At 41.0% G+C, this 15,070-nt stretch overlaps 1 protein-coding gene across 6 annotated transcripts in view; it reads right to left on the reverse strand.

Moving 5' to 3' along the window:
* The window catches only part of KLF12 (Kruppel like factor 12), a 386,124-nt gene that overhangs the window by 164,579 nt on the left and 206,475 nt on the right, over positions 1 to 15,070 (reverse strand). For all 6 annotated transcript variants that reach the window (XM_039481408.1, XM_039481399.1, XM_039481360.1 and 3 more), the window contains one exon: positions 4,715 to 5,258. In XM_039481408.1, the coding sequence (XP_039337342.1) occupies positions 4,715 to 5,258 (544 nt within the window). The remainder of the gene's footprint in view (positions 1 to 4,714; positions 5,259 to 15,070) is intronic.

The raw sequence follows: 15,070 nt of genomic DNA on the forward strand, positions 1-15,070 counted from the left end.
GGGGTGCAAAAGAGAACATGCTGAGGAGTGATGGGGGCTCGGCAGGGTAGGGTTACAGGAATTCTGTGAGCGCAGTGGTGCAGAATTCCCCCAGGAGTATTTATTGCATAGTAATAGTGGTCACCAAAAGCATTTCCCAAAGTTGTCGATAAACCACAATGTAGTTGTCCTAATCCTGCAGCAATTACTGAGATAAAACATCAGTTGAAGTAAAGGGGAGCTTTGCCTGAGAAAGGACTGTGGGATAGGACCCACTGGAAATAATATTCCTAACTCTCTATCTATACCTTCTTATATTATATATAGAAAAATTGAAGTAAATTATTCAGACCTTTAGCCGGGCCACTTCACCTTGAGTGGTCCCTTGAAATATGTGTTATGCTAAACAGTCTGTTCCACCTTGTATTTAGCTGTGACACTCCAAATAAATTTTCCTGACCTGAAAAAGAGCTCTGTGTAAGCTCAAAAGCTTATCTCTCACCAACAGAAGCTGGCCCAATAAAAGATATTACCTCACTCACCTTGTCTCTCCCTACATTAACATTGGGAGGTCACTCCCTACCCCTCAATTTATCAAGGTGCCATCAAATATTTTTATGTATCCTTATTAAGCCAACTTTTTTGTTAAACAAGATTTTTTTTCTGAAACTACCTATTAATAATACAGTGTCGTTCCATAACAGTCTGCAAAGTCCCATTGACGCCAATGGCCGGTGAGGATGCATAGCATGACTGGGTCTAAGTCAGTGTGGGTTTGATTTTTCAAACTGCTGGCCCCCTAGATGATGCTAAGCAGCCTCAACTCCCACTGACTGCTCAGGGCTCTAAGCACCTCTCAAGCTCAGGCTCTGCTTGCAGATTGGGACTTTTCTTCTTTGTTGTAGGTAATTACTCCATGTCCCCCCCAAAAGCATGTAAATGAATAAGATAAGAGCTGAAAGTTTAAAGGAGATATCATGTCCTAAAATGCTGTATTAACACTTTCGGTGTGACAGTCAGACTATAGCAAGCACAGAAATGAGATTGCAACTTCATTTGGATACTGTATATGTTTTCAAATTTCTGTGTACTGGCCAGTAACCAGTAAAATGAATGAGTAAGTGTTGGAGCAGCTCCTGTACAATGAAAACCTAAAAAAAACAGTCTGAATTTTAAAATTGTTTTTCAAAGGGGGATTCAGGAGTTTTGTACACACAGACACACAGACACGCTTCCGCTCATTAAATCTGTCTATCTTTCTTTGAATTCACACCTGGCTCTCAGTTTTGGAGAAAGAGTTTGAGATAATGGGGGAACATGCAAATGGGGCATTTCAGACATGAGATGAGATGGAGGATAGCGAAGATGACACTAAAAGAGTAGTTGGTAAGATAAGGAGGAGAATCAGGACAGCGAATAAGAGGAATAAAGCGGAGGAGGAGATTTTGAAGGTATTGAGAGGAAAAAAGAATTCAAGCAGAATAAGAACGGAGAAGTGTCCTGTTGACTTAGCTAGAAGGCAGTAGTTAGGAATCAGGGCAGTTTTGTTGGAGAGAAGAGAATCCAGATTGTATGGTTCAAGGGAAGAGCTAGGGGAAGAAATGTAGGCGGTTGGAGCAGAAAGCACATTTCAGTGCTTGGGCAAAAGGATCATTTGGAGATGAGATGTTAGAGAGAAAGATGGGATCAAGGGAATGTTTTCTTAATATACAAAAAACAAAATGTGTTTTTAGGCAAAACAAAAGTAACTGGATGGGTGGCGGGCAAGGAGACAGAAGAAGAGGAAAAAGCACACTCAACAATAACACCTATGGGCACTGATAGAGAAAAGTATTTATTCTGCAAAGCACTTAAACAAGTGCATGTGCTTAAGTCCCAATGAAGTCAACACGACTTAAGCATGTGCTTAAGCACTTTTCTGAATTGGGCCTAGTAACACTAATGCTACTTTTGACTTAGATAAATGCATGGCACAAAGAATGTACAGATTAAGAGCCAGATTCTGCCACTGACAATTGCTCATGTTAACTGAGGGAAAAATTGGTCTCTAAACATTACTTTTTAAATTGATATAAATGATCAACCATCAGGTGAAAGTTGAAGGCACACACAGATTTTAGATCAGGGGTCGGCAACCTCTGGCACGCGGCTCGCCAAGGGCAGCATCCTGGCGGGCCGGGCCAGTTTGTTTATCTGCTGCATCGGCAGGTTCAGCGGACTGCGGATCCCAACGTAGCAGATAAACAAACTGGCCCGGCCCACCAGGTTGCTTACCCTGGTGAGCCGCGTGCCAGAGGTTGCCGACCCCTGTTTTAGATAATTCTGAATCTGCATGTCTCATTCATTTGACTGGAGGATATTGACACCAGTTTAATTTGCAGAGCAATGCCCTTTTATTATCCGTATATACTTCTTACGTACGTTAACCGAAAAAGCTCACCATTGAATTTAAACTATGATGTGCATATATGAAAATAAGATTTAGCTGTTAATTTATGCAAAATATACTGTTTATTGCCCTTCTTATTTGTATTGGTTTACATAATAAAAAAAGAAAATACACCCCAGAAAGAGCTAACAAAGAATGGCTACCTATTGTGGATTGTTACCATTATCCTTTTATTATAATTATTCAAATTATCTTGTACATTTCTATCAAAAGTATCAGTGACAGCAGAAAGGGTGCAGCTAAAGAGAAAAAAATTAAAGGACAGCTTAATCCCTTCTTTTTCTCTAGCTGAACATTAAGAGGTGCAGTGGTGCTGGGTAATGATCTCTGCCAATAATAGCACAAAGGAGAGGTTGTCAGGTTAGTTCAGTATGTCTGCATCTGAAGCTTGTGGGCTGAAATCCCCACAGTACACTAAATTCTGGAATTTTGCTGGTGAACGGGGGTAGTGAGTTTCCACTCTCACAGACTGGGAAAGTACTGACTACAGATGTAGTTGTAACCATTGCCAGTTGCCACCTTTGAAAAGTAAACCAACAGTTTCTGTACCTTAGGACAATACTCGTCAAGCTCAAGATCAGATTCAGCTCAATCCCAGTGCAAAACTCCAAAACAAAACATCAAATCAAGATTATTTATTTTACAATTATTTTACAGTATGTTGCACCATGCTGCTTTCATTTATCATTTTTTACATAATGGCATAGGGCCCTAAAATTATGTCACTGTATAAAGTGTAATAAAATGTCTTAACCCACCATCATTTCCAGTCTCAGAACAAAAACCAGATATATTCTGAGTTAGTTTTGCATGTTCTGAGCCTATAAAGAGGGTAAGTTCCATTTTTGCAAGAGGCTTGGCTTGTTGACTTCCACACTAATGCTAGGGGACTGAGGCAATGGGAGGGGAAAAACAAAGATTTATGAACAACATGATGCTACTAAAAACCATAAAACCCCGCTATTGCCAACAAACGTAATAATATTACACCAGAAATAGACAGAAGAGTCAAAAGAAAATCTTTTGGGAATGACTGCATGAATCTCTTAATTAAGCAATAAGAAACTCTAGGGATGTTATAAAGCATAATGCTAAATGCTTTTCTGTCTCATGAGCCCTAAAAGTGAGATTAGCTATTAATACTCTCCCCTGCAGCTTGGAGCAAAAGCTCATTTTTTGGGGGGGAGATGTGATCATGTTCTACTTATCAACATGCAAGGATCTTTGACTCTAGCCTCCCTCATGTTCCTACCATTGCCACTAACATTTCTTGGTCCATTGTGCTTATAAAGCACCAATCACCATAGTATCTAGGCGGGCACAGGTTGCCCACCACTGATCTAGACACATCTATTTTCTGTGTCCTTCCCGCCACCTTTTTCCTGTCTCCCTTCCTCCTCACATCTCATCAAAACTACTCCTCTTCAGCTCTCCCAATTCCTAATATTTCCTCCTCTCCTATAATTTCAGTGTCATATTTTTGCTCTCTGCCTTTGCCCTTACAACTCTTCAACTGTTCTCCACTCTCATTTTCCTCCTCTTTGGAGCTCTTTCTCAATACAGGCCCACCATTCAGCCCGCACTCTCCTCATGCATTCTCTCCTACTTTCATGCTTGCATCTTGGGTTCTATTTCCGTAAAACTGATTTGCACTATTCACATTCCCTGTTTTCTCCTTCCATCCTACTGTTCATTCTAACAGAAACAACCGGAGGCAGGGTCTCCCACTGGCCCTCCTTAGGCTGAATGAAACCTGGTTCTATACCTTCCACTCCGCAGCTGTCACTGGCTTTTGCTTTGGAGGCCTTTCCTTCTCATATTCCTGCAACAAGGCTGTTCTCAAACTGAACCTCTCTCTCCTTTGCCTTCCTTAGGTCCATTCCAACTAGCTGTTTCTCTCTGTCCTTGTGAGTGGCTTTTTACTATTTCCCCATCTTCCTATTCCCTAACTTCAGTGCCAGGCACTCAAATACCAAAGTGATTATTATTAGTCATGACGGACAAAGTTTATCTCTGATACCACTCTATTGAATCCAATTAGGTTACACCAGGGATGAATCCGGACCCATCTGTTCTTTAGTTTTAAGGTTTCTTAAACTTTGTGGTAAAATAAGCTTCAGCAGATGAAAAAAATAGGTTTATAAGTTAACAGCATTTTCAAAAGAACTGTTATTCAGCTACCACAGGTTAATTTATGCTTTACAATGTTGACCAGCCAAGCTTACAGCTCCTGATATGCAAATGGTTTCAAATGAGCCTGGGATATGCAAAGCCAGCTTGTCTTACCTTTAACATGGCTTCTCCCATCCTCCAACAGCGGTACTACTATAGTGTTGTTCATATTTCCAGGTGATCTCACAGCTGTGTAGACTACAGGTACCGACTGCACCACCACTGGAATGCGGTGCACATGACTCATTTTGTTGGACTGTAAGTTCATGGGGCTTGAAGGTGGTACTGGATGGATTATGTGCAAAAACTGCTGGCCTCCAACACCAGATGCAGAGGCCACAAGAGGGCCTGGAGTTAATACTGATGGCACAGATGCCGCTGAAGATACTGATGTTATTACCGTAGGGGAGGAAGCTGGCCGACTAGAAGAAGAAGAAGTTGAAGTAGAAGAAGGAGAGGAGGCTGATGCTGTCATGGAAACCGGTGAAGATGAGGCTGCTATAGGGGATGACCTGGCTTTGTTTATTGACAAGTCCACTGGTTCAGTTTGTGTTTGGAAATGGTCTGTAGATAATGAATCCTCTGGGGGATCTGCCTTCATGTTATTTAACAACAAGGGTACAGCTTCCATGTCTGGATAGTTGTGGACGTTTGGAGACTGTGGGGAGGAAAAAAAGAACATTTTATATTTTTAGTCACTGATATTAAATATTTGGCTAAGACAATTTAAATATTTAATTGATAATGCACATTTAACATGCAGTTCACACTTGGTTCTTAAGCCACCGGAGATTTGTTTCTGTTCAATGTGGCAGCTCATGGCTGAAGGGGCAAAACATCAAGTATGAGGTGAAAAATATGCGTACTTCATCAGCAATATAAAATCCAACTAATATTTCCACGTCATTGAATCGGAACAACATTTCTCTATTGGCTTACCATTAATAGTAGACAGTATTTGATTCCAGATTGCAACACTGCAAAATGACCTGTAAAAAGCAATTGCTGGGCTTTTTCAGACCTCACTTAATCTAATAAAACTCTTTCATACAAAGATACAATTAGTAACCTTTCTGTGCATTTCTTCTACATGTAGGTGGCTCAGAATATAGCCTCATAATCTCTAGAATGCTAGGTATCTCAGAATATCATTGCTGATGAGCTAATAAGAAATGCCCAAAATCCATTGCTTCAGACACACTAACTAAGTATCATACAATCAATTAATCCTCTTCTGGTTTTTTAGAATTAAACTATGTTAGATGTTTTTGTTGAAGGCTTTTCCATTGCCATTTTGAGCAAAAAAACAAATTCCAGGACATCGAGAAGATATAATGTGAAAGAAAAGTAGCAACATTTAAGATAAAGTAAAATAATAATATGAGTAATAGTAATGATCATAATGGGAGACCTAACACCTTAAATTCCTAAATATGAAAATATGAGATATTCTAAAAGCTCCTGTCCATTCCAGGAAAGGAATATTTGGGGGGTTTGATTGATCATGATCTGAACGGCATTCACCTTCATCTTCCCTCTCCCCCCAAAAAAGTTCAATGGATGAATGACAAAAATGTTTAGAGGCATTAGACTTCTGTATGTGGAAAGAATGAAAAAAATGGGAATGTTTAGTTTAGAGTGGAAATGAATAAAGAGACATAAGACAGGTACATAAAATAATGAATTATACCAAATTGTATAGAGAAGGCCTTCTTTTTATCCTCTCTCTCTCAGGGGACATCTAATTAAATTGAATGGCAACAAACTGTAAATTGATTAAAAGAAATACTTTCTTTATACAATACATAATCAACCTGGGCAACTCTTTAGTACAAGATGATCTTGACTTTACGAGTTTAGCAGAATTCTAAAGAAGGATTAGGCATTTATATTATACTATACGGTGAAGAGTAAGGTTGGTTTTGTGGCTAAAGTGATGCATTGGGACTAAGCAGACCTGGGTTCCATTTATGGCTGTGACATATACTTGTTTGATTTTAACTTAGCCTCTCGGTGCCTGGGGATAGTAACAATTCTTTCTTTTTCTTTCTTTTTTTTTTGCCCTCCCCATGCCCCCTTCGCATATTTAAAATGGTAAGATCTTTGGGACAGGGATTGTCTCTCTCTCTCTCTCTCTCTCTCTCTCTCTCTCTCTCTCTCTCTCTATGTATATGTACTTGTGTATAAATGTACACCCATGCCAGTTGGGGCCTCCGCATGCTATTACAGTACAAATAATCAAAACAATAATTATATTATATAGCTAATGACAACATGCACTATTCAATAGATAAGATAATTCTCTACACACTTACAGGATAGAAAATACCATGCTTCAGGGCATACTCCAATCACTGACTAACGTGGTTATAAAGAAATATTCTTAATGAAAAAAATATTTTGTAATTGCCCACTATGTACTCTTGTACCTTCCTTTGAAACATCATGCACTAGCCATCATCATCTGAACTACGTGGACCACTGGTCTGGGAATTTCTATGTTGATCTTGCAATAAGGTGGTAAGTAGTTATAAGAATGGGACAGAGGAAAATGCATCTTTTTGACCATATAATTTACCACCTTGAATCACAGACTCATAGATTTTTAGATCAGAAGGGACCATCATGATCATCTAGTCTGACCTCCTGTACATTGCAGGCCACAGAACCTCACCCATTCCTGACACTGAACACTTTTTAGTGCTTTTACTTTAAAAAAATGAAAATTACGTACATGATATAGAGTAGATTGGTTGTTACCACAATCATGTCACAGAATTTGGCAAGGTTAATCTCAGAACAGGGCTCTACATTTGATTGTGGTAGTTCTGACTTGTGTTTTGGAACAGCTGGCGTGCTGAGACCCCTGCCTATCATATTGACCAGTATGGTCTCATTGTACTACCCGCTTGTCTCTGTTATCTCTTGTCTTATACTTAGTCTGTAAATGCCTTTGGGCAGGTATTGTCTTTTTGTTCTGTGTTTATACAGTGCCTTGCACTAATGAGGTCCTAGTTCCTGTCTTTGTCTCCTAGTGCTACAGTAATACAAATAAGTAACAATAGTAACAACAATAATGTCAATACAATTATACTGAACTGGCCTTAAACTGTGAAACTGCATTTGAAAATTAACAAACCTCACAAGGATTTCCCAAAACAGAAATGAAAACCCTCAAAAATCAAGAGGGTTTAACCATGTCTGTACTTCCGTAAATTCAGGATCCCAATAATTCATTTTAGTATGCATCGTAAGAGACAGCAGGATGCATTTGAAGCTGCTGATGCTTTGGAAATCTTGTACGTAAAATAAAAACGGTACAGTCTCAAAAAGTACCCCCTATTTTGTTCGGGTGGATGGGAACACATATCTTTGCACCACTGCTTGACACTGACCTACTCCAGAAAGAATCTGCCATTCTGTATGGATCTCTGTCTGTCATGGAGGACATTAAGTGAGATTGCAAAAAGCTCAGATATCAGCTGTGTTTGCATTCAAATTCTAAACATTAGATCATCATTATTTTCCGGAAATGTATGGTATGAACAAACATTTTCCACCAAGAAGTACTATTCTAGCCTTAAAAAAGCAGGAACTCTTTGAATGAGAAAATGTATTAACCCACATTTTTAAACAAGGAGAATAGCTGTATTCTCAGCATGTTATTTTTTGGCATCTTCCTAGAAATGTAATTAACTATTGCCTTCCTATCACTGAACAATGAATTTTATAGTTAAATTTAATTAATCTACTCACTTTTTATTCAATAATGCAAACCAGAAGGGTCAGAATACCATTGCTAAAGGGATCAGAGGAAAATGTAGTTTCAGCTGTTCATTCAGCTTATGAAGAATGTTGAATAAAAAGCCAATGAGGCTCCGTTCCAACCCTGCCCTTAGTCACCTTTATCACATGAGCTGGTGATGTTGGGGCCTAGCACTGAAAAACTGTTTGATGTCTGGAAAAGACTTTTCCCATATGGCTACACTGCCAAATTGCTGGGTGGATTTTTTTCACCTCCCATCAGGCATCCAGGGAGGTCTGGTTGGGGGAAGTGGGGAGTGTGCACTTAATTGTCACAACTTTGGCAGGTTCCAGTGAAGTTGGTGGGTTCAAAAAGGTCTGATGACAAATCACTGTAACTCAATGGGCTGCTTGGGTCTGACCCAGCGTACAACATGACATGGTGATGGGTGTGCCTCTTTGTCTCACACAGCATTGGCTCTGCTTATCTCATAGCTACAGCCTCCAGCATGGGGATTCCTGGGTATGCCTGATGGCGTAGAGAGGGTATTTCTTTCATACTCACCATCAGGTTTGTAGAGCCTGGGGTCTTGGTGCTCAGTTGAAATTGGCACTGGAACAGTCCAGTTGGGTAGTCTGAGGAGTGGGTCCCCATTGGTTAAGGGTTTTTACTAAAGTTACTGCTTCTGCATTTACCAATATTATAGCGAACGTCTCGTCTCCCTTTAAAAACTTTAAATCAATACTTCCTATAGTTCTCTGTTTATAAATTTGCCAGTAACAAATACTACCTGGAGCTCTATATGTATCAGTCCACTGCTACTAGATTGGAAAAGAAAGTTAATCTGACACAGCATAAAAACAAAACAAACAAAAACACCCAAAAAGCAAAAACATTATTGTGCATTTCATGACTATTGTATAAATATGCTGGATGACACCTCATACCATGCTTTTCAAGCCTATCTACACAGAAACAGAGTTCTACTTTGTTGCCTTCCCACTGTTTCCCTGAATTTCACCTTTCCTTGCCATACTTTAGTCTATATTCTAAAGTCCTCTCCCATGCCTATTCCAGTCATATCACAACTCCTTTGAATCTTTTCCTTGGTTCTTGTCTATATCTAAACCAGGGATTGGCAACCTTTGGCACGCAGCCTGCCAGAGTAGGCACCCTGGCAGGCTGGCGCGGTTTGTTTACCTACTGCGTCCACAGGTTCGGCCGATCACAGCTCCCACTGGCCACGGTTTGCCGTCCCAGGCCAATGGGGGTGGCGGGAAGTGGTGCGGGCTGAGGGATGGGCTGGCCACTGCTTCCCGCCACCCCCACTGGCCTGGAACAACAAGCAGCGGACAGTGGGAACTGCGATCGGCCAAACCTGCGGATGCAGATAAACAAACTGGCCCGGCCCACCAGGGTGCTTACCCTGGCGGGCCGCGTGCCAAAGGCTGCCATGATCTAAACGATGTAGGGCTTATAAATTCTGTACACCAAAGATACCTAACAGATCTGGGGAACCAGCAGAGGCTATAAACTCTGCAGGACCAGAGAGAATCTTGACTTCAGCAACCCTTCTCGGTGCTGTACAACTTACAAGCTTCACAGGTTACTCAGCCCCAGTAAGACTGTCCACTATTGTGAAGTTATTTTGCCCTGCCTGATGGAATTTATAAACTGAACAAAGAGCTGTCAGAATCTAAATTCCTCTTGCTCCCTGGCAGTGTTCTCACCAGGACAAACACGTTGTTATAAGTTTCATCAAAAGTCCTTGATGAGGACAATGGAATAAACTAAGTTTAGAATTCATACAATAAACTGGCTTTAAGACAAGAAGTTTTAAAAAAACAAATCAGAAAACCTCCAATTGTTTGAATTATCACATATCACAAATGCCTTGTCTGATTACCATCAAACTGTCCCACATTATTCTCCACTTGCAGTGGAATTTACATGAGCAGTTTCAAATAAAATTATTTTGTTTTGGCAAAGTTAAAGGAGAGTAAAAATCAAACTTGTCCTGAAAAGCAGGCCACAATCAACCACAATCAACCACTGTTGCTCCATCACAATGGGGTTCAGCCCTCTGTGCTGTCAGAATTAGAGTGGGCTTAAGTGCCATAGCTTTCACCTCTGATTTTCATGCTTGGCAGGCAAGGTTTAGGTGACACAGGCCTGGTCTACATTATGAGTTTATTTCGAATTTAGCAGCATTAAACCGAATTGACACTGCACCCATCCACACAATGAAGCCCTTTATTTCGATATAGAAGGCTCGTAATATCGATATCTGTACTCCTCCCCGACGAGGGGAGTAGCGCTGAAATCGGTATTGCCATTTCGAATTAGGGTTAGTGTGGCCGCAATTCGACACTCCGGGACCTATCCCACAGTGCACCATTGTGACCGCTCTGGACAGCAATCTGAACTCGGATGCACTGGCCAGGTAGACAGGAAAAGCCCTGCGAACTTTTGAATTTCATTTCCTGTTTGCCCAGTGTGGAGATCTGGCCAGCACAGGTGACCATGCAGTCCCAGAATCAAAAAAGAGCTCCAGGATGGACTGTACAGGAGATACTGAATCTGATCTCTGTATGGGGAGATAAATCTGTTCTATCAGAACTCCGTTCCAATAGACTAAATGACAAAACATTTGAAAAAAATCTCCAAGGCTATGATGGACAGAGGCCACAACAGGGACTCAACACAGTGCTGAAACTTAAGGAGCTGAGACAAGCATACCAGAAAGCCAAAGAATGAAATGGACGCTCATGGAGGGAGGGGTGACTGATGACTGTAGCTATCCCACAGTTCCCGCACTCTCCGAAAACCATTTGAATTCTTGGCTGAGTTCCCAAAGCCTGAAGGGTCAAAAACATTGTTGCGGGTGGTTCAGGGTATATGTCATCGCCCCCTTCCCCCCCTGTGAAAGCAAAGGGAAAAAAATCCTCTCTCACTTTTTTTCAATGTCACTGTATGTCTACTGGATGCTGCTGGCAGACGCGATGCTGCAGCGCTACACAGCAGCATTCCCTTCCCTTCCCTTCCCTTGCCTTGTGGACAGCAGATGGTGCAGTATGATTGCTATCCGTCATCGTTGTCCTGTGAGTGCTCCTGGCTAGCCTCGATGATGTCGGCCGGGGGCGCCTGGGCAAAAATGGGAAAGACTCCTGGTCATTCTCTTCTTTAAGTTTTGTCTCTTGGAGATTCACTCCTGCTTGGAATATCATAGCAGCTGTAGGCTGACCTCCCCTCCCCACTTTGATCTCTGCCTGCAGAGGCAATAAAGTCAGTGTTGTTTCAAATTCATGCATTCTTTATTACTTCGTCACACAAATGGGGAGATAACTGCCACGGTAGCTCAGGAGGGGTGTGGGAGGAGGGAAGCAAAGGATAGCATTGTTGCAGTGGCACCCCCTAGAATGGCATGCAGCTCATCATTTCTGCAGGATGTCTGGGGCTCTGATCCGGAGTGGCCGTTTGCCTCTCTGGTTCTTTAGTAGGCTTGCCTGATATTCTAGGCAGGACTGACTCTCTCTTTAGACAAAACTTAAAGAAGGGAATGACCTGGGGAGTCATTCCCATTTTTCTCCATGCACCCCCGGCCGACCTCACCAAGGCCATTCAGGAGCACCCATGATGGCAGCAAATGGTACAATATAACTGGTAACCATCATTGTCAACTTGCAAAGCAGCAGACGGTACAGTATGGCTGGTAACCATCTCTGCTAACTTGCAAAAGGCAAGGAGATGCTGCTGTGTAGCGCTGTAGTACCGCGTCTATGAGCAACATACAGTAGACATATGGTGACAGTGAAAAAAGGCTGAACGGGCTCCATGGTTGCCGTGCTATGTCATCTGCCCAGGCAATCCAGGGAAAAGGTCGCAAAATGATTGTCTGCCGTTGCTTTCACGGAGGGAGGATTGAGTGACGACATTTACCCAGAATCACCCGCGACACTGTTTTTGCCCCATCATGCATTGGGATCTCAACCCAGAATTCCAATGGGCGGGGGAGACTGTGGGAACTATGGGATAGCTATCGGATAGCTACCTACAGTGCAACGCTCCGGAAATCAACGCTAGCCTCGGTACATGGACACACACCGCCGAATTAATGTGCTTAGTGTGGCCGCGTGCACTCGACTTTATACAATCTGTTTCCAAAAACCAGTTTCTGTAAAATCGGAATAATCCCGTAGTGTAGACATACCCCAAGAATATCTTACTATGGTTTTCCTAATGCTTCACTTTCAAAACAAAAACATACTAGATTCCAAATAAAGAAAATGACTTCGCATAGCACAACTAATTCTGCTTTAAGTAACACAATGATATACTTGGAATTCTTGTACAAGAAAAAAATGCATGTAGAAAGATTGGATTTAAGGATGTTTAATCTTATAGCTCAGTTTTCCCTCATTAAAATGGAAAATGTTCCTATTTCTTCATGCAGATGAGGGTGGAGACTTATTTAAATGAGTTCCCCAAGCTCGATGCAACTCATCCCATGAAGTAGGCAAGCTTCTCCTCCTCATCCTCTCAGGTCTGGCCAAGGCACTCATGGAATAGGAAAGCTCGAACACACAATCAGTTTACACTGTCTTTTGGCATTCCAAAGAGCCACATAAGTAGAGTTCAGAATAGGGTTATTCCCCACCCCTCACCAAAAGCATCTCTTGTGTGCAAAACTTTTTTTGTTTAATTTAATAATTGTATGAATTAACTTTTTTTTAAAAGTAATAAAATAGATATCTTTGAAAAGGCCTTTCCATGATGGACATGACATTCACAATAGAGATAACGCATTTTACTGAAAAAGCTCCAACCAGCCAACCTTCCCCCTGTCCCCGAAAAAAAAAACACTCTGAAACAAATCAACCTTAAAAAAATTAAAGTAAATGAATAAAATCTAAAAATGTCAAGAACAAACCCCCTATCCCATGAAGAGTTTTTACTACCCAAAGACAGAGACGCCATGAAATCCACTGGAGACTTTGCTAAAGCCACTGATTTTACCTGAAAGGTACCCAGATGGGTATAGAATAAGATACGTAAGTCCAATTCAGACACTCATTTTTGAAAACTTAGCTTAAGTTTTAATATGCTCTAAAACTACCAAGTGAACAGGCTTTTGTGTTTGTTCACTTAAGATCTACATTTTTTCCAACTGCCATTTTAAAATTTAATAGCTAGTTGGTAGAGAAAATTTTATAATCCTCTTCTCTGGGGCTGATTCACTGTTACCTATGCACTTTGTGCAGTCTTTTACAATAGGGAGAATGAATGCAAAATGATGCTAAATGCTACCAAATCCATCACTTTGCACTGGTGTGAATGACTACATAGGGTTCAGGGCAACATAGACTCAGGCCCATTAAGCTCAGAGAGAGCTAAATTTTACTACTACACCTTTAAGAGTGCAACGTTTTTTACCAAATGGTCATATGATCAAATATAATATTCATTTAAATAACGTTGTGCAGGCAAGGATCTAATGTGCTTTACAAATACTACCTGTGAAATAGGTTAATAGTATTATTCCTATTATACAAACATGGAAATTGAGGCACACAAGGCCAAATCATCAGCTGAAGTAAGTGGTCATAACTCCAAGGAGCTACCATGATTTCTACAAATTAAGGATCTGCCCTAAAGGAGTTAAAGGAAAAAAATTCAAATGCGGGTGCTTCAAGTTAGAAACATAAAATCTAAATTATTATTAGATTCTTATAGGTAACTTACACAAAGGAAATTATCCCTGCCCCATAGAGTTTATAATCTAAGACAAGCAACGTGCAAAGGGTGGGAGAGAGGGATATAATTTAAATGTGTACATGTTTTGTAAACATTTTGTATACGTTATACAGACTTTTAAAAATTAAGTACACATTAATAACCTGGCAATTCTACTTAGGTATCCAGTTGTTGGATTTAGGGTATGTCTACAATGCAATTAAAAACCTGCAGCTGGCCTGTGCCAGCTGACTCGGGCTTGTGAGGCTTGGACTAAGGGTCTGTTTAACTCAGTGTAGATGTTCAGGCTCAGGCTGCAGCCCGATCCCGAATGTCTACAAGCCTGAGTCAGCTGGCACCGACCAGCTGGAAGTGTCTAACTGCAGTATAGACATACCCTAAGTTGTCAAACTAAGTACTAAAGCTTGAAAATTTTGGTCTGAAGTAATTTACCTTAGGTCATATTACAGTCATAGGGCTGTGGCAGAATTGAAGTATTGTATGTACGGTGTTGTCACCTAAAGACTGCAGATAGATACTGGGCCCCACTGTGCTAGGTTCTATGTATGTGTACCCCTAGGAGGCAGAGGTTGGGGTTCGCTGTGCTCATTACACTGTACCCTTAGCTGAGTTATTAACTGCAGGGATTGAACCCACAACCTCTGGCTCTAAAAGCTAAGAGACTTGGCTCTCTTGGTCAAGGCTACAGCACATTGATCAACCCAGCGTCTACAGGGGGGCCAGAGTGCCATGCTGAGTAAATGGTTATGTACACATATGTAACTAAATAAAATGTAATAAAATAAAATTCACTGTCCCAAAGAGCTTATTGTCTATTGCATGATAAGAGCCAACAGGTGGAGAAAACACATTGTGGAAGGTCAATGTAACAGTGAAACTAGAATATTAAGCAGTTGCCTCAGCTTAATACTTATATGTTTGATTTCAAAATGGATGCTTTGAGCTCTGAATATTTAGAAATAAAATTGTCA

This window comes from Mauremys reevesii, linkage group 1 (genome assembly GCF_016161935.1).
Source record: "Mauremys reevesii isolate NIE-2019 linkage group 1, ASM1616193v1, whole genome shotgun sequence".
Lineage (NCBI taxonomy): Eukaryota > Metazoa > Chordata > Testudines > Geoemydidae > Mauremys > Mauremys reevesii.